The sequence below is a fragment of the Podarcis gaigeae genome, assembly GCF_964106915.1.
Source record: "Podarcis gaigeae genome assembly, chromosome: 5".
In the NCBI taxonomy this organism is placed as follows: Eukaryota; Metazoa; Chordata; class Lepidosauria; order Squamata; family Lacertidae; genus Podarcis; species Podarcis gaigeae.
The window spans coordinates 7010821-7030117 of NC_139681.1; the positions used below are offsets into that span (position 1 = coordinate 7010821).

At 44.7% G+C, this 19297-nt stretch overlaps 1 protein-coding gene across 3 annotated transcripts in view; it reads left to right on the forward strand.

Annotated features, from left to right (window-relative positions):
* Positions 1–812: 812 nt before the first annotated feature.
* VWF (von Willebrand factor) overlaps positions 813–19297 on the forward strand; it is a 162869-nt gene continuing 144384 nt past the window's right edge. For 2 of the 3 annotated variants that reach the window (XR_014564188.1, XM_083738706.1), the window contains exons 1-6: positions 813–1031; positions 3253–3307; positions 6217–6354; positions 8419–8521; positions 8610–8818; positions 14150–14274. Coding sequence is in view for 1 of the 3 variants with exons in the window: in XM_083738706.1 (XP_083594832.1) it covers positions 3253–3307; positions 6217–6354; positions 8419–8521; positions 8610–8818; positions 14150–14274 (630 nt within the window). In the remaining 2 variants the exon portion in view is untranslated. Of the gene's footprint in view, positions 1032–3252; positions 3308–6216; positions 6355–8418; positions 8522–8609; positions 8819–14149; positions 14275–14912; positions 15004–19297 lie in introns of those variants that run through there. The other variant, XM_083738707.1, reaches the window with a different exon arrangement.

Below are 19297 nucleotides of genomic sequence, written 5' to 3' on the forward strand. Positions count from 1 at the left end.
GACAGCTCACCCCGTCGCGGGGATTCGAACCGCCGACCTTCTGATCGGCAAGTCCTAGGCTCTGTGGTTTAGCCCACAGATACTATAATGCCCAGTAGTTGTGAGTATGCTCCACTTAAGACTCAACTTTCTTCTAGTGAATCCAGGAAGAGTTCACCAAGGAAGTATGGGGCAACAGGAGCTCACCCCATCGCGGGGATTTGAACCGCTGACCTTCTGATCAGCAAGCTCTAGGCTCTGTGGTTTAACCCACAGTGCCACCCGAACTATTTAATTCTTAGTGGCTTCCATTAAGTCCCAGGTTCAGTCTCCAGGTCACCTAGTTAAAAGGAAGATAGGCAATAAGGCTGGGACAGCCTTCTGCCTGAGACCTTGAATGGTTGTGTCCCTGTTACTGGGTTAGATTAAGTAGTAGGACAGGTTCCTATTACCAAGGACACCAACTTACTGACTTGGGAGTGGCGAGGTGTCAATTGGCCCCACTTCTGTTTTTATTCCACAGGAAAGCTGTCAGCTCTTTAAAAATAAGCGTCAATCATCGTCTTATTTGGGAGCTATCACTTTGCTACTGTCAGGAAGTGCCGTATTGCTTTCCAATATAACCAAATCTATTATTTCACTCCTTCCCCCCAACTGGTTGTAAAGTCTTATTTGCAGCGCATAAGCAAAACGTCTCTCGGACTTTTATGCTCACGCACACAGAGACGCACACATCATTTCAAAGGTTTATCTGTCTTGTAAAGATATTTAATACAACTTCCCTTCATTGTTATTTTTTAGCCATTAAGGCAACTGATTTTCCTGGTTGCACCATTGTGTTGCAAATCTGGCGGAAGCAACCGTCACCCTTTATCTTTTCCCTTTGGTGAACAAGAGTTCCTGGCTTATATAACAGGAACAAATAGCCCACCGAGGCCATTCCAATGAGGCGTTCTAATGGAGAGGAGGCTTAAGGACCTTCAGGAGTCTAGTTTCGATCATTAGAGAAGCACATTGTTGATGGGCAATTTAAATTTTGCACAGAAGCAAAGGTATCTATATTATTATTTCAGCAGATTTTATGATTATCGTTGATGCAGCAGAGTGCAGGTCCATCAGTTGAAAATAATTAAGTGGACCCTTTATAAATGTTAGGAAGGAATTTACAACAGATAAATGTTTAGAAAACTGATACTTGTTTACCATCTGGGTTGTTCAGGCTTTATTTGATGTGGGTAGTCAAAAGAAATATTCCTGGAATCAGAAATGGGTAAAAGGCAAAAAGCAAGCTTAAAATATGGAAGTGCATGTGTGTACTTAGGATTGTGAAAATTTTAGATTTCTAGAATGTCTCTGATGCAAGGAGTATATGCTGTACATTTGAGGGCCTGGGTTTGTACTGTATTCCAGTTTAGAGGTAAAGAAGATTGGATGGCCTGGAGAAAGAAGCCATCTCAGTCTGGCTTTATCTCATTGGGTGGTTGTGGTGATACAGAATATACTGTGACATTGAACTGACTTGTTACACAAAATATAAGATGCTCCAGTTGATTTTAGTCTCAACTGTTCTTTTTTAAGATCGCATTCAGACTTTTAAGTTGGACCAATTGCAAACAGTTTTTTCTATACTAGTACCCAGAATGGGGGCCTGTCCGTCAAATTTCACTGATTCCTCGGGGACTCAGTCATTAATAATATTCTGAAGCTATACTCTCATAGAACCTTGTGCTGGATAGTTTTGGAAACTTATTACATGCAGCCTGGCAGCTCATGTGCAAGGAATCCATCCGCTGCAAGCACCATTGGGGTACTACAGTATTGTGATTCTGTTGTTTTCTTTGCTATTTTTGAATGAGACATGCTTTTTCAAATGTTCTTTTTTAATTTTCCATACATGCATACACCAAATTTATGTTTCACTGGTATTAGTGAAATTAGACACGTGGGAATTTATTCCATGTAACTGATGACATAATTCAATCAACTGCATATTTTCCCCTCCCTTTCCCCAAACCTGCCCAAAAAAGTGTTTGCATTGCGCTAGCGCCGTTAGCATGTGGTAGCCTGGCTGGGCTGTTATACCAGTTTCATAGGGACACAGACAAACAGAAGCATTGGCTTCAGGATAACTTACTACAGTGGGCATGTAATCACTTCATAAACCACTTTGTATAATTCTGCTAAGAGATAAGGAAAATATTACTATGCTTCTGCACTTGCTCAAAAATCTGGGGGAGAAAGGAGTGGTAAAAAAATCTTCACAACACTTGGCTGCTTGCTATCAACTGGCTACGTACACTCTCTGAGAAGTTACTAGTTGGTAAATGCTTATCCGTATTCACTCCAGGTTGGTTAAAGTCTATTAGCTTCCTGTATTTGAAAGCATGCGTAGTTCATTATGCCTGTTGGAGCAGCATTCTTGATATTTCTTCCTGCAATAGGCCCATTCAGAGGAACATAAATAATCTGGTTTTTGAAGCCGTGTGTAATTGGCTACACATAACATATTTAGTTATATTGGGGGGGGGGCAGGATCATGGCCAGTGACACCACCCTCAGTCCTGTCTGTATGTGCACACTCCAACAGGCATAAGTTCTGAATGCACACTTCATTTTCCAAGGGCTAGATACAAACACCTACATGCATTGCAGAATTTGTGCATAGAATCCAGTGCAGATCCAGTCCAATGAATAAAGATTGGGTGTGATGAGGGGACAGGAGTAACTGGTGCAATTGTGAACAACACACACATCTGTTTCATGGCTCTGGAGATGGCTGGCTGTAAGCCATAGAAAGACATCCCTATACATATTTTGTAACAAATCTAAAGCATGCAATTTTTTGGATATATAGCTAGAAAAATGGGGGCGGGGGATGGAGGAAAGAGACCAATTCATAAATCACATTTTTTGGGTCCAAATATCCTGCACAAATGGAGGAGAAATAGAATGCCAATGAATATAAAAAGAATGAACGGGATTTGATTAAGCCTAAAACCCTATGCACACTCTCATGGCAATAAATCCCATTTAATCCAACGAGATTTGCTTCTTTGTAAATATGTGTAGGGTTGTACTGCATGGCTATGCACTTTAAAGACCCATTGATTTCAATCCTCTTTTAATCCTATTGAACTCAAAGCATTAACTTTGGCTAGATCATGCTCAATATAACTAAAATGTGCATAAGCCTTTTGCTATTTGTACTGTTGTCTCTACAGCTTGATACATTAAGGGGTGGGGAATAATAACTCTGTTGCGTTTCTTTTTTAGATGATAGGCTCTACAGTGTTGCTGCTCCTGTTAGTTCTGCCTGTCTCAGCACTAGGTAAGAAAGTTTATAATTCATGCCCTGCATTTTTTGTCTTGGCGTTCTTGCCCAAACATAACAAGGGATCAACAATTTCATTGAGAAATCCATCTCCACACCAAGTGCATACCTTTGCGCTTATTCACGCTGAGCCACAGAGCAGACAAGGATGAGCTAAATGGGCTGGTGGTCTGAACTGAGGATAAGGCAGACACATATTATTATGCGATTGAGCTAAGTGACTCTTGGGGTCCCTTCTAACCGTATTCTAATCTATTACTGTGAGACTGGGGTCAGGAGAAGAGGAGGACTGCTAAAATGGTTAAACCTGTTCTCTAGCTAAGTGTATAGCCCCTGGCCCTGGCCAGATCTGTTATCCTTGGCTATATAAGCTAGGAGAAATCTGTTGCTCTGGAGACACTTCTAGAAGGTGATTGCCAGCAGGGAAAAAGAGCTTCTAGATGGAGATAGAAGAGGCTGGCAGTTTTCGAGATGTGCTAGCTGCTTCCACACCGGGTTTTTAGTCCAGAATCCCTATCCTAGTTTACTCACTTTTTACTGATCACCCAGATGGTGCAGCCATCAAACCATCGTTCTTTCATTCTCCTCCATTTTTCTGCTGCTCCTTTCCCTTTGAGAAAACATCAGTGCAAAATTCAATGGACAATCCTGTCCCTTTGTCCATTATGTTTACAGCCTCTATTTCCCTTCCTTGTCCTTCAGGGTGCAGAGCCTGTGGGTCTCACTACCCTGGCAGAGGCCCCTATACAGCCCGTGAGGCTGCTTTCCTCAGACCATGTGCCCCTGCCCCACACCTCTTGTCATATGTGATGCCAGGTGTGGGGCAGATAGGCCAGCTTCTGGTGCACAGTTCCCACAGGGTAATTGCTAGCACAGCCAACCCCTGCCCAGTACGGGGAATGCCAGCAGGCTTGATGCCTCTGCCTACCAGCTGATAGGCAGCGATACAAAGCCCACCGAATTGGTTGCACAACCAAGTTCCCTGTAGGAAACACCATCACACAGCCAATCCCTGCAGAAAGATGCTGGGAGCGACTGCCCATCAACGAACAGGTGGTAACTTCAAGATTCTCTTCCCTCTGAGTGATCTTCTGTAGCACAGGTGGCCATGCTACAAAGGAAAAGTTTTAGATTGCTTTTAGGGCTCCTGTTGACGATGGCATTCTCACTCACTCCTCCTCAGAAGAGGCTCGTGTTGGTCTCTTCCAGAGAGAGGTAGATTTTTGGCCAAAAGGTTTGTTGTTGTTGTTTAGTCGTTTAGTCGTGTCCGACTCTTCGTGACCCCATGGACCAGAGCACGCCAGGCACTCCTGTCTTCCACATCGTCATCGTCAGTTTTTCTAGTAAAGCAACATGCCCAACTGTAAATGCCCATTCTTATATTGATCCTCCCTCATTTGATTTCCAGTTATGTCCTATTGTTTGCTTGGTCACTGCCAAGAGAAGTGTCAGAATGCCTTCAGAAGCAAGGTCTGTGTTTTGCCCATAGTTAAAAGTGCCAATAAGGGTCTTATCTAAATATGGTGACCAATCATTTTGCTACATACAGTGGTTGTTGTTTAGTCGTTTAGTCATGTCCAACTCTTCGTGACCCCATGGACCAGAGCATGCCATGCACTCCTGTCTTCCACTGCCTCCCGCAGTTTGGTCAAACTCATGCTGGTAGCTTCCAGAACACTATCCAACCATCTCGTCCTCTGTCGTCCCCTTCTCCTTGTGCCCTCCATCTTTCCCAACATCAGGGTCTTTTCCAGGGAGTCTTCTCTTCTCATGAGGTGGCCAAAGTATTGGAGCCTCAGCTTCAGGATCTGTCTTTCCAGTGAGCACTCAGGGCTGATTTCCTTCAGAATGGATAGGTTTGATCTTCTTGCAGTCCATGGGACTCTCAAGAGTCTCCTCCAGCACCAGAATTCAAAAGCATCCATTCTTCATCGATCAGCCTTCTTTATGGTCCAGCTCTCACTTCCATACATCACTACTGGAAAAACCATAGCTTTAACTATACGGACCTTTGTTGGCAAGGAGATGTCTCTGCTTTTTAAGATGCTGTCCAGGTTTGTGATTGCTTTTGGGATATCAAATGAAGAGGGGGCAATGCAACCCTGCATTTCAGGCTGCCCACTTCCTCCTCCTCATCGCACAACCCTCCGGCACCCACTTTACAGTGGGGGTTTCTGTTGCTGCCTTTTCTGGGGCTGAGTAGGATATTTTTGCCGGGGGGGGGGGGGAGGGCTCCTGCTTGGCACTTGGCACTGCTCTTTTTTGCCTCCTCCACACTTTAAGGTGTTCAGTTCTTTTGATGAGGTTGATTTTGTTAATTTGGTACCAGTGCAGGCGGGAGAGTTAAATTAATCTAAGACTATATTTGATAGACAAGGGACATGGGTGGCACTGTGTGTTAAACCACAGAGCCTAGGGCTTGCCGATCGAAAGGTCGGCGGTTCGAATCCCTGTGATGGTGTGAGCTCCCGTTGCTCGGTCCCTGCTCCTGCCCACCTAGCAGTTCAAAAGCACACCAGTGCAAGTAGATAAATAGGTACCGCTCCGGTGGGAAGGTAAACAGCATTTCCGTGTGCTGCTGTGGTTCGCCATGCTGGCCACATGACCCGGAAGCTGTACGCCGGCTCCCTCGGCCAATAAAGCAAGATGAGCACCGCAACCCCTGAGTCGTCTGCAACTGGACCTAACGGTCAGGGTTCCCTTTACCTTTATTGTTGTACAATTGATTAATATGAGAGGAATTTGCACAGTCTTGTGTTTGTTGGATGGCAAGGACCATTTGAATAAACAAAAGCATGAGTTAAATTAGCACTGTTTCAATATGCAAACTGAAACACAGCCATCCCTCAAGATTTGCACTTCAATATTTTGGACATGCTATATCATTATTTTTTTCTCTCTTGCAGATGTTCAACCTTTTGCACAATGTAGCCTTTTCGGAGAGCACCACATTAAAACATTTGATGAATCTTTGTATGATTTTGCTGGTGACTGCAGTTATCTGCTTGCTGGAGACTGTCACACGAGATCCTTCTCACTCTTGGGTGAGTCCAAACTGCATTCTGAATGAACAAACTTGTGTGCACGGACACAATTGTAGTTGATAGTCAGGTGTAAATAAAATCTAACAATCTAGTTATCTGGGTATCTGTAACCACTTTGTTCTCTGGATTTTAACATCTAGCCAATAGGCTTTTCTACCTTTTCCAGCCTTGTGGCAGATGTTTGTGAAGTGTGTGGGGTGGGGGCGGCAGCATGAGACAGGTGGAGGCAGGAATTGCTGTCCAAATGGTGCAGCAAGACTGTTGGCTTCCAAGCCAAGAGGTGGGCAATTTGTGTTCCACTTCCAGAACCTGGCTCACGACATTTTGCTACCTGGGGCAAAGGTCTAAGATGGTGCCCTCACTTCCATTTATGGAGGCCTGCTGGACCGACAGCTGAATCTCACTGGCAATGGGAATGCAGCTGCCACCGTGTCTGAGGGCAGCAGGCTAGGTGAGGGGGGCAGGGCAGACTGGGGGGGGGTACACTAACTACAAGAAAGAAGATTCCACCTAAACATTAGGAAGAACTTCCTGACAGTAAGAGCTGTTCGACAGTGGAATTTGCTGCCAAGGAGTGTGGTGGAGTCTCCTTCTTTGGAGGTCTTTAAGCAAAGGCTTGACAACCATATGTCAGGAGTGCTCTGATGGTGTTTCCTGCTTGGCAGGGGGTTGGACTCGATGGCCCTTGTGGTCTCTTCCAACTCCATGATTCTATATATGAATTTTGTCCAAATCTCGGTGCACTAAAAAGTGAATCTGCAAGCTTTTACATCACTTAAAAGCGTGTCATGTTCCTTCACTTCCCTGAACGACCTAGCTTTTTGCAGGGACAATTTCTTTGTGAGAAGACGGACATGGGGGATTATGACAAGCAAGTTGTGGTTTTGGAGGAATAAGCAAGGCTAGCCTTGAAAGACCATCATTTCTCTAAGAACAAAATGTGTGTCCTTGGATCCTCAAGACTGCTTCTTGCCAACCAAATCCTGCAAAAGCCCAGGATTTATTTCGTTGCTGCCTACATTCCAGCTTCAAGCTCTTTTTCTTTAGTCCTCAGCCACTCCCTGAAGATTCCAAAGAGGCTCCATGCAAGATGTGACTGCCTTGGGAGTATCAGTATTGCACTGGTGCTATCCTGACAAGCCCATAAAACTTGAAGAAGAGACAAGCGGTCTCAGACAGACACTAGGCATGTGCTAGCTGCAGTGATGGCCAAATTCGGCCCTCCAGCTGTTTTGGGACTACAACTCCCATCATTCCTAGCTAACAGGACCAGTGGTCAGGGTTGATGGGAATTGTAGTCCCAAAACAGCTGGAGGGAATGGTGGCCAGTAAAGATTTCCTGGCATACGTCCCTCTATGTTCAGTATTTTGAAATCATAAATCATTGTCCTCTTTGACAATGGCACAATTCCATTTACTGAGGTTTAGCGGCATAATGGGCCCAACCGAAAATGTAACATAGTTGTGAAGTGGTTTTGACTAAGCTGAAATAATTAAAGGTTAATTAGTGCGCAATCGTCATTTTAGTGGTGTTGCACTTGGATAATGTTTCTAAAGGGACATCAGGAATTCAACAGCAAAACAGGGCATTCACTTAGATGGTGACTGTATTCTTTGTTTCTGAGCGCAACTCAGATGGAGGATGAAGGCCCACCTTCTCTGTGGGATCATGCCCAAGCTGGAGCATCACTCTGCTTCCCCTGGGATTGCTTACAGCTAAAATTTGTACAAACAGGAGCAGCAACCTGTTATCACCCCTCAGCTTCTGTATGCAAGATCCGTCATGTTGGCATGAGGCCATGATTGCTGGATGGTCTCAGGCAATGGTAAGGGCTCTGGCACCTCCCTCAGCTCTTGGGGAGAAGACAGAAGACAGCTGTGTTATAGATTTCTACATACTAAGTACCATAAACAAAACCTGTATGCTAAGCCCAAGTTCAAGTCGAGTGAATGGGCACATGAGGAAACAGTATGGGGCTGGCCTTAAGCTCTGTCTGTACTTCTTAAAAAGGGCAAGCGTCATTTTTGAAGGGAGAAAACTCATAACATCTTGTTTCTTTCCAGGTGATTACCAGAATGGAAAAAGAAACAGTATTTCTCTGTACCTCGGAGAATATTTTGATATTCATTTGTTTTTAGACGGCACGGTGACTCAAGGTGATGGAAGGTAAAGATTTTGATAGCGGCAACAAATTGTGAAGAACGCATTTTTCTCTGCATCATATACTTAGGAATCTTTGTTTCTCTAATCATAGGATTTCAATACCTCATGCCTCCAATGGAGTATTTATAGAAATGGAGGCAGGTTATTATAAGTTATCCAGTGAAGAACATGGCTTTGTGGTGAAGGCTGATATCAGTGGAAACATTCATATAATTCTTGCGGACAAGCACTACAATAAGACCTGTGGACTCTGTGGCAACTTGAATAGCTTTGGTGAAGATGATTTCATGACACAAGAAGGTGAGGTTCATCATTATTCAGGAGAGATTTGGACAGTTTGGCATGGTTTTCTTCCAACTATACTTGAAGCAGGAAAGTAAATTAGCTGATAATATATATATATATATGAGAAAGTGTTCAGAGTTCTTCTCAAGCCTAGGGCTTGCCGATCAGAAGGTCAGCGGTTCGAACCTAGCAGTTTGAAAGCATGTCAAAGTGCAAGTAGATAAATAGGTACCGCTCCGGTGGGAAGGTAAATGGTGTTTCCGTTCGCTGCTCTGGTTCACCAGAAACAGCTTAGTCATGTGGCCACATGACCTGGAAGCTGTACGCCGGCTCCCTCGGCCAGTAAAGCGAGATGAGCGCCACAACCCCATAGTCATCCGCGACTAGACCTAATGGTCAGGGGTCCCTTTACCTTTACAGTGGTACCTCGGGTTACATAAGCTTCAGGTTACAGAGGCTTTAGGTTACAAACTCCACCAACCCAGAAATAGTACCTCGGGTTAAGAACTTTGCTTCAGGATGAGAACAGAAATCGTGCTCCGGTGGCGCGGAAATTAGTAAATTAGCTGATAATACTACTTTATACCATATATATATATATATATATATATATAATAAGAAAGTATTCAGAGTTCTTCTCAGCAGTCTTTCCTATCCAGCTTGGTACATCAGTATTACAATATTCAAGTTGCAGATGGGAGTACCGAGACTGAGAGAACGTTGTTTTGCTTAAGGCAACCAAGTGAGCTCCCCTAGCTGAGGTGAAATCATTGTAGGTGGACTGGCTGGCTCACATTCAAATCTGTTTACACTTCCATTTATGAGGGTTTTATATGGAGTGACAGATGATCTGTGGTCCCAGTGTTATTTACTTGACCTGGCAGTAGCCCTCCAAGATCTTAGGTCAAGGGTCTGCTTCAGCTCAGCTTCCTGAGGTCCTGAGGTCCTTTCAAGATGAGATGCCAAGGAATGGGCCTTGGTCTTGCTTCATGCAGAAAATGGACTCTTCAACTGGAAAGTCCAGTACTTCCTTGAAATATATCTCTACTTTCATAAGGGGCCATTAATGAGCACTCAAGGTAGAAGTTGTTTTTTTTTACCAGTTCTGAATCCACCCGATGGTGTTATTGCTTAGTTTGCTAACCAAAATAGCCTGGCAAACTTTTTTGTTTTTTGTTTTTCAAAGCACTGCGCCGCTCATCCCATGTTGCTCCAGATTCCCGATACCGGGTCTCCCTGTGAGTAGGGGGGGCGCAAAAGGTGCCAGCCAAATCCCAAGTTCACAGGCTTCTCCACCTGTGATTTCTGAGGGTCTCCGCCTTCGCCGTGGCGGTCAGACCCTGTTTTTCATGGAGCAAGTTCCTCCCGAGCGGAGGAGCTCCACCATTGCCAGAGGCGCTAACCCGGAAGTCGCCTAGCCTGGCAAACTTTGTCAGATGCAGTCCGCCATATGCCCACAATCTAGTACATGAGTAACCCAAACTAGTAATCCAATAACAATTTAAAAAGAAGACAAGATTCACCTGGCAGGATTTATTCTTGGAAATAATTCTGGCTCCTACTTATCCCAACATTATGATCAACATCCTCTTTAATCAACTCTTTCTCATGTCTTCCAGTATATTTAAGTTTCAAGCGTGGAAACTCCTACGGAGCAATTGCGAACCAGAGCAATTTGCTCAGAAGTAAATATTAGCTCAGTCAGTTAGAGGATAGTGCTGATTAACACCAAGGTTGCAGGTTTGATCCCTACAAAGGACAGCTGCAGATTCCTGCATTTCAGGGAGTTGGACCCTTCCAACTCTACAAATCTATGATTCTATAATTCTGGTCGTTGCAGCCTTAGCAACTATACTACATACAGAAGTGTGCTTAGCACTGGATATTTTTTTTTAAAAAAAGAAAAAGCAGCTGGATTTGGAGATTGGCCTGTGGGGAGGGTTTTTCCACGCAGCCTTGTTTCCCGATAACAATTGTCCTTCCAACCTGGTTCCTCGTGTAAGTGCTATTTCCTGCAAAAAGCACATTAGGAGGCTAATGCCTGTTAGGGTAGAGGAGTCCACAGAAACATGAGGTAGAGATGTGGCTATGGCAGCAAGTCTTTTAGACAAATAGGTTCAGTGTGAATCAACTATTAAACAGTGCATTCAAATTCCCTGTGAATTCATTACAAACAACCTCTGGGTATTATTGTGTGGAGTTTAAAAACTAAATTCAGAATAGGTGTGTGTGTGTGTGTGTGTGTGTGTGTGTGTGTGTGTGTGTCATAAAATGTTTTGCACTTTAAAACACCGTGAGTGTGTTCTTACAGAAGTGGGAAAGGGCTGTTAAATTAGCAGCCAAATGCCAAAGGTCTATTTTCATTGTTTCTGACTGACCTTGTTCTAGCCCTGTAGATTCCCTGTACCTGAAAAACATCCTTCTTTTGGAAAAATATATATGAAAAAAGTGGAATGCTGACTCAGTTTAGGAGTATGCATGACTGGGAAGTCCGCGAAAATATTCCAAAATAAGAGGCGGAATATTGCTAACTGCTGGCAGAGCTGTCAAGCTTCGTAGGGGGAGTGCCAATAGAGGCAGTTGGCAGGCAAGCTGCCTGCTTTCTCCAGAGGTAGAGGGCAATCTCTTGCAGCCAACGTTTACTCCCTTTCTTATTCATCCAATACTCATAGAGGCTGCTTCCACATGGACCTTTTTTTAGTGCCTTCTTTGCACTCCATTAAGGGACGCAGGTGGGGCTGTGGGTTAAACCACAGAGCCTAGGACTTGCTGATCAGAAGGTCGGTGGTTCTAATCCCCGCGACAGGGTGAGCTCCCGTTGCTCAGTCCCTGCTCCTGCCAACCTAGCAGTTCAAAAGCATGTAAAAGTGCAAGTAGATAAATAGGTACCACTCCAGCGGGAAGGTAAATGGCATTTCCGTGCCCTGCTCTGGTTCACCAGAAGCGGCTTAGTCATGCTGGCCACATGACCCGGAAGCTGTACGCTGGCTCCCTCGGCCAATAAAGCAAGATGAGCGCCGCAACACCAGAGTCGGTCACAACTGGAGCTAATGGTCAGGGGTCCCTTTACCTTTACCTTTACCTTGCACTCCATTAAGATTTTGTTAATTTCCCATTGTGAAATTATCCAGGGTCTTTTCCTCCTATCTCCCCTGCCCCCTGCTAATGAGGGAAGTCTGACTTTTATTAAAATTCTGAAACAGCAATGATAATAGTAATATTATTATTATTATTATTATTATTATTATTATTAATAATAATAATAATAAATAATGTGTGCATTAGGTGTGGATGTTTCTTTGTGCTTCAGTGGATGTGGTTTTCACATAGGTAGCCATGTTTTGGGGGCAATTCGATTTTTAGGGGGGGGGCAATTCAAGAATGAGTTATTAACAGTTAATGGCCTTTTAGGCTTCCTCCATGTGAATAGGAGTTCACTTTTTGAATAATAAGAATTATACATCCGGGGGGGGGGGGGACCAGGATTTTAGAGAAGCTTAGGTGGGGCATGGCCAAAAAAAGGTTGGGAACCACAGCTCTAACCACACCTTCTCTCTGCCAGTTGTTCCTCAAGAAAGAGGGAGGGGTGGGTGCAGCCTGCTCTTATAAGAGGCTGCAACCACACACCCCAACTCCTCTGATTGGCCTGTTTAAATGGGATTTTGGCTCCAGTTTGCCTGGCCAAAGATGGAGGCCCTGGCTTCCCTCCAATGGCTGGGGGGTGGTCCAAAGATTGCCCCACGTGGACCTGGCACTCGCTGATAGCAAACCCACTCTTCATGACTTCAAGTGAGCATTAATTCCTCTAACCACACCTTCTCTCTGCTGGTTGCTTCTCAAACTGATTACATCCAAGCCACTTTGTTTCAGTCCACCACAACCGCCAGGCATGCTTTTACTTTTATATGTACAGTGGTGCCTCGCAAAACGAAATTAATCCGTTCCACAAGTCTTTTCGTCTTGCGGTTTTTTCGTCTTGCGAAGCACGGCTATTAGCGTCTTAGCGGATTAGCGCTATTAGCGGCTTAGCGGCTATTAACGGCTTAACGGCTTAGCAGCTTAGCGGCTATTAACGGCTTAGCGGCTTTAAGAAAAAGGAAACAAACTCGCAAGACGTTTCGTCTTGCGAAGCAAGCCCATAGGGAAATTCGTCTTGCGGAATGACTCAAAAAACGGAAAACTCTTTCGTCTTGCGCATTTTTCGTCTTGCGAGGCATTCGTCTTGCGAGGTACCACTGTACAGTGGTAACCTCAGGTTAAGTACTTAATTCGTTCCAGAGGTCCGTACTTAACCTGAAACTGTTCTTAGCCTGACGCACCACTTTAGCTAATGGGGTCTCCTGCTGCTGCTGCGCCACCCGAGCACTATTTCTGTTCTCATCCTGAAGCAAAATTCTTAACCTGAAGCACTATTTCTGGGTTAGCAGAGTCTGTAACCTGAAGTGTATGTAACCTGAAGCGTATGTAACCCGTGGTACCACTGTACAAATAATCACTCTAAATAGTGCTATTCATAGGACCTGTAACCGGTTAACGTAGGCAAGTTTTCATCACTTGTTGTTTTAAATTAAATTAGGTTAATAATGAAATGTGATGCTCTCTGGAGTTCTGAGGTCTCCTTTTTATAACAAGCTACCTCAGTAAACAGTTCCAACCTTTATAAGGAGGTACTTGGCAGTTACATTCCAGATGTGTTATCATTGTAAGGATCACATTGTGGGAACATGTTTAGAAGACAATTGTGCACTTTGGTCAGAAGATTTTAAATTGTGTGTTTTACCTGCTTGTCTGCAGAAAACTATCCAGCACAATTGGCCGTTGAGGAAGGAAGTTTCATTTGCTTAATGTCAGGGCCGGAGGGAGAGAGCGGGCTCCGGAGGGGTCCCAGAGAGCGTCCCGGATGGGGAGAGGCAGCCCATCTTCTGGGGAAGAGAATCAGCGTAGCACCAGTGGAGAAGGGGGGCAGATGGGGGAATCGGCGAGGCGGTCCCATGACTCCTTGCCAGGGACCAGCGGGGAGAGTAGGGGTCCTCCGCTGCCTACGCCCTCCTTGCGCAGAAGGCTTTCGCGCAGAGAGAGTAGGAGGAGACTAGGCGTCAAAGAGCTTCTTTGCTGGAAGAAGTTCAAGAAATGCCCACTGACGGATTTTGCCAGCGATTGAGACAGCCACGGGTGAGTGGCTGTCCGGACAGAAAAGGTTCACTCAGGCAACCCAGCCAGGTGTTGCACCGGTTTACGCACGAGCAACCCCTAGAACCATTACACTTAAGCTTCATTCTTGATCAGAGAACTCTAAGCAAATTGTCATATTCAAGTAATGGCCTCTTTTCCTCCTTGCAACTGCAGGAACTCTGGAAGAGAACCCCTACATTTTTGCCAACTCCTGGGCCATGCACAGTGAAGAGAGGAGATGTCAGAGGGTCAACCCCCCAAGCTATACCTGCAACATTTCATCTGAGATGGAAGAAAAGGTTGGTGCAGCACCGAGAGCTTCATTGACAGCAGGGCAGAAAGGAATCTTACATTTTAGTTAATTTATATTATAGCTTTGCAGTACAAAATAGTAGTTCATTTTCACACACACACAGTATTTCCTGTGCCAAAATAACAGCATTTCAGCATTTCAAAGCATATTAAAGAATGCACCTTATTCTCTTGAACTGTATATTCATGATTTAAAAACCCCACAGCAGAGGCCTTTTCCTGCTGCCAGTGGATGGCAACCAGTTTCTACTTGTCCTAAGCAGTTTCCCAGATGCTGTTTTAAAATTTGCACAAAGCGTTTTAGTGTGGATTTTTGACAGGACCCAGGCAATTCCTGCGAACACCTTTTCTTTACCCATTTGGCAGGAGACTGATAACGGACTAAAAAGTTCCAAATGGCATTTTTTAAAGGGAGTTTCCCCTTCCCATTTCATTTGTCTGACTGTCACCTCTGGTCAATCAGATTTTGAAACCATGCAAATTCCCTGCAGAACCTGTTTCAGCAGAGACAATGTGCAACACTCCCTCCTTTGACATTCCAAAAGAAAAGAAGCGAGGCACACACCCAAAATTTGCCTTTGGCCACTGTTGCTTCTCTCAAATACTGTTACGTTGCAAAAATTCACGGCTGAATCAGAAGACAAGGCAGCTGTGACTATCTCCTGGGCCTTTCACCTGTATTCGTCACCTGCCTGCTGTTTTTAGCAGGTCTTCAGGTATTGTGACGCAGCAGGATTTAGCAAAGGGGGGCAACAGGGCTCCTGTACCTTTAGCAGCCATGTTAGGAGGGAGGTGGGATTTTAGTAAGCTCTTCTTGTCCCTTCGTGCTCTCTCCTCTATCCGTCTGTGGTCAGTCGGGAAGAGAGATTAACAGTTAGATGCTAAGGGAAGCCCATTTCACAGCTGGCAACCAAATATCCCAATAAGGAACCGGAGCCTCAGGAAGCAAAAGTCAGATGAAGCAGAGAGTTACACTCGATAATTCAAGCACCTGAATATCCCACTTCCTGCTTCCTTTTAAGAACATTTACCGTATTTTCCGCCCCATAGGGCACACCTAGGTTTTTTTTTGGGGGGGGAGGGAATAAAGAAAAAAAATTATTTCCCCCCAGGCATGGGGTTGGGGCGGGGGAAGCCCGAACTTCCCCTGACCCCAGCCCCCAGAACAGGCTGCTATCCGCAAGCCTAGGGAGCCCGGCAGTAAGTCGCGCCGGTCTCCCCAGGCTTGCGGATATCTGCCCAAAGCCTGGGGTGCGCTCCGCTGCGCGCCCCAGGCTTTGGGATGCAGGCAGCTCCCCGCAAGCCATGGGAGCCTGGCAGGAACTCCCGCGGGCTCCCAAGGCTTGTGAATAGCTTCCTGAAGCCTGGAGAGCGAGAGGGTTCGGTGCGCACCGACCCTTCTCGCTCTCCAGGCTTCAGCGAAAGCCTGCATTCACCCCATAGGATGCACACTCATTTCCCCTTCATTTTTGGAGGGGGAAAAGTGCGTCATATAGGGCGAAAAATATGGTATTTACTGATAAAATAAGAGGTTGGGGTTGACAGCATCTTTTCCTTTCGTGGTGCAGAAGTAAGATCTGTCCATAGGAAACAATGGCATCCACCCAGAAAGAAAGAAAAAGAAATTAGTAGGAAGATGCTTTCATGCTTTTTCTAAGTCATGCTATCTTCGTGGGGGAAAATAAGTTTGTGGTTTGTTTGTTTTTTACATTGCAAACAACTGGCCTGCCAAGACAAATGCATACTTAAGATTTGTGGCATTTTTGTGGGGGTGGGGGAGTGCTGTGGCAGAGGGAGCAAGACAGAGGCCAATGTACTTTACTGTAAACACTGCAAGCTGGAGATGCGGTTGAGAGAGGAGGCAGAGTACAGCGTTTGTTTTGAAAAGGGAAATGCAGCAGTAAGGTGGCAAAGTTGAGTGCAGGGGTAGTAATGGGAAAGAGGGACGATTCAACTCTGTGCCCATTTTTTTTTTGGTGGTTTTGTAATGGAAATTGCCTATCTTCACAGTTGATAAAAGAAAGGAAATATCAACCGTTATTAGAGCCCCATACTCCATGCTGGCTGTCCCTGGTAGAGGCCTTTGCAGTTAAAAAAATCAATATGGAAAGTGGCTGTGCAGCCTATAAAGGTAAAGGGGACCCCTGAGCATTAGGTCCAGTCGTGACCGACTCTGGGGTTGCGGCGCTCATCTCGCTGTATTGGCCGAGGGAGCCGGCGTACAGCTTCCGGGTCATGTGGCCAGCATGACTAAGCCGCTTCAGCGAACCAGAGCAGCGCACGGAAACACCATTTACCTTCCCGCTGGAGTGGTACCTATTTATCTACTTTCACTTTGACGTGCTTTCGAACTGCTAGGTTGGCAGGAGCAACGGGAGCTCACCCTGTCACAGGGATTCAAACCGCCGACCTTCTGATTGGCAAGTCCTAGGCTCTTTGGTTTAACCCACAGCGCCACCCGTGTCCCTTGGGCAGCCTATAGACAATTGCTAAAAGAAGAGGAAGAGAATTTAAAAGTAAAACCCTTTGAGGAGATAAGACATTGTCTCACTGACTGACTTCAATATCATCAGCTATACAAAATTTTTAATTCGGACAAGAAAACGGGTTTTGGTAAGGAAGAATACCAATTGCATATGGTTTTATTAAAAAGCAATAAAGAGCTATTATCTAAAACCTACAAGTTTTTATTGGAATGGGATCTTAAAGATGAAGCAGTAAAAGAAGCAATGGTAAAATGGGCCCAGGACATTGGCTGTACAATACAATTGGACCAGTGGGAGAAATTATGGAGGTCAGACATCAGATTTACTGCCTGCCAATCTATCAAAGAAAACATCATGAAAATGCTATATAGGTGGCATTTGACACCTATAAAACTAGGCAAGGTTTATAAGTTAAAATCCAACTTATGTTGGAAATGCAAAAATGCAGAGGGGACAAGGATGCACGTCTGGTGGGGCTGCGAGAAAGTTAAGAACTTCTGGGGGATTATTCGAGAAAGAGCTTAAAAAGATGTTTAAAATTTCAATTGAAAAGGCTCTCCTTTTGAGCATAGTAGGGAAAGATAAGAAAAGGATATTTTTATATGCAACTGCTGCGGCCAGAATATTACTGGCAAGAAATTGGAAAAGAGATATTAGCCCCATGAAGGAAGAGTGGATAAACAAATTAGGCGAATTTATAGGTTTGGTTAAATTAACGGCAGCTATAAGAAATCAATCTAATCAAAATTTGAGGAAAGAATGGCAATGTTTTGAAGAATATTTGGGAAAATACTGGTCCAAAAAACAAACAAACCAGTATGTTGATATGTATAGATTAAATATGTAAAGATGAATCAATTAGAAATAAGTTTAATGATGGTTAGATAATGAACAGGATAATGACACAATGTAATATATACACTAATTTATAAGAAGTCGAGCTGTGGTGGAGGGAAGCCACACAGGTGTATATTATTGTTTTTCTTATTTTGATGTACACACGGTTTGTTTTATCGACTAGTAACTGTAAAATTATGCATTTATAGTTTTTAATTCTGAAAAAAGAAAGAAGAAAGAAAGAAAAGGAAATAGTGGTGTTCCTTGTTGGCAAAGTAAGGTGAAGTGGGTGCTGTTTTGCTTGCAAATATGCCTCTGCTTTACCCAGCATGGCTGTTGCAATGAATGTTGCAACCAGTCAGCCACTTACACTGCGCAAAAGCGGGGCAGGTAGAAGAAGATGCAGTTGAAGAATATATGGTCCAATCCAGCAGAAAACCTGTGAAGCAGCGCAGGCTCCTAGCGAGCAACTTGACTAAGCCTGAGAGTGTGTATAGGGAGCTTTTATGCTTCTAGGGCTGCATCAACCAGCCTCTTCCGACAGGAGTGGATGGCTTAAAAGAGAGAGGCCTCTGACTTGGAGCCTAGCATTCCTTCTCCTCTTTAACAGGCCCTCTAGACCAGGGGTCAGCAACTTTTTTCAGGGGGGGGGGCGGTCCACCGTCCCTCAGATGCTGGAAGAGGAATGGACTTTATAGATTGAGGGATTTGATTGTGGACAGTAGAATCGTATTGTACCATGCTACTAAAAGGAATAGGCATCCCAAGAAACCTCAGTGGTTCAAAAACATTCAATAGATTTTATTTCTGCTGCAGTAAAAGACCAGGCAATTAAGGATCTGAGGCAGTGGTCAGCAACCTTGTTCAGCTGTAGGCTGGTCCACCGTCCCTCAGACCATGTGGTGGTCCCGACCATATTTTGGAAAAATATATATGAACGAATTCCTATGCCCCACAAATAACCCAAAGATGCATTTTAAATAAAAGGGCACATTCTACTCATGTAAAAACACGCTGATTCCCGGACCGTCCGCAGGCTGGATCGAGAAGGCAATTGGGCCGCATCCGGCCCCCAGGCCTTAGGTTGCCTACCCCTGCTCTAGACCTCTTGACTGTGTTGATGTGGGTCTCTGGTGGGGAGAGAGGCAGTTATTTGGGCAGTGCAAGCGGTCTCGACCACTGGAACTTCTGCAGCAGGGATCATTCAGTTCTAAGATGGGGAGGTCAGAGTTGTAGCAAGGGTCGGAATACATATGTAACCCTTTATCTATAAACCATGATCTAAATAAAAATCTCACACACACACCCTTCCATACACACATTTGGGTCTGGGGAAGGGGACTTGCCCACCTGGTTACAAAATGTTATTCAGGTTAGAGTCACTATTCAGCTACAGTTGACCAGCAATGACTGGAAGCGGCTGCTAAGTCATGTATGTCTGAAAGCACCCCCTCTCTGTGTTGTCTCTTACCCAAACTGCCTCACCCAGACTGTTTATTATGTTCTGGACTTCCTTTGAGGTGCTAACTCTGTTTTTGCCAATCTGCTTTCCATCTTCTGTTCCCTTTTGCAACACCCAGCAACTTGTTGATAGAAAACAGAGTTCCTGGTTCATACAAATAATCCTGTTTGTTTTCGTACCATTGAACTTTCTGATGACTGATGCTTTCGGCTTGTTTGGGGTTTT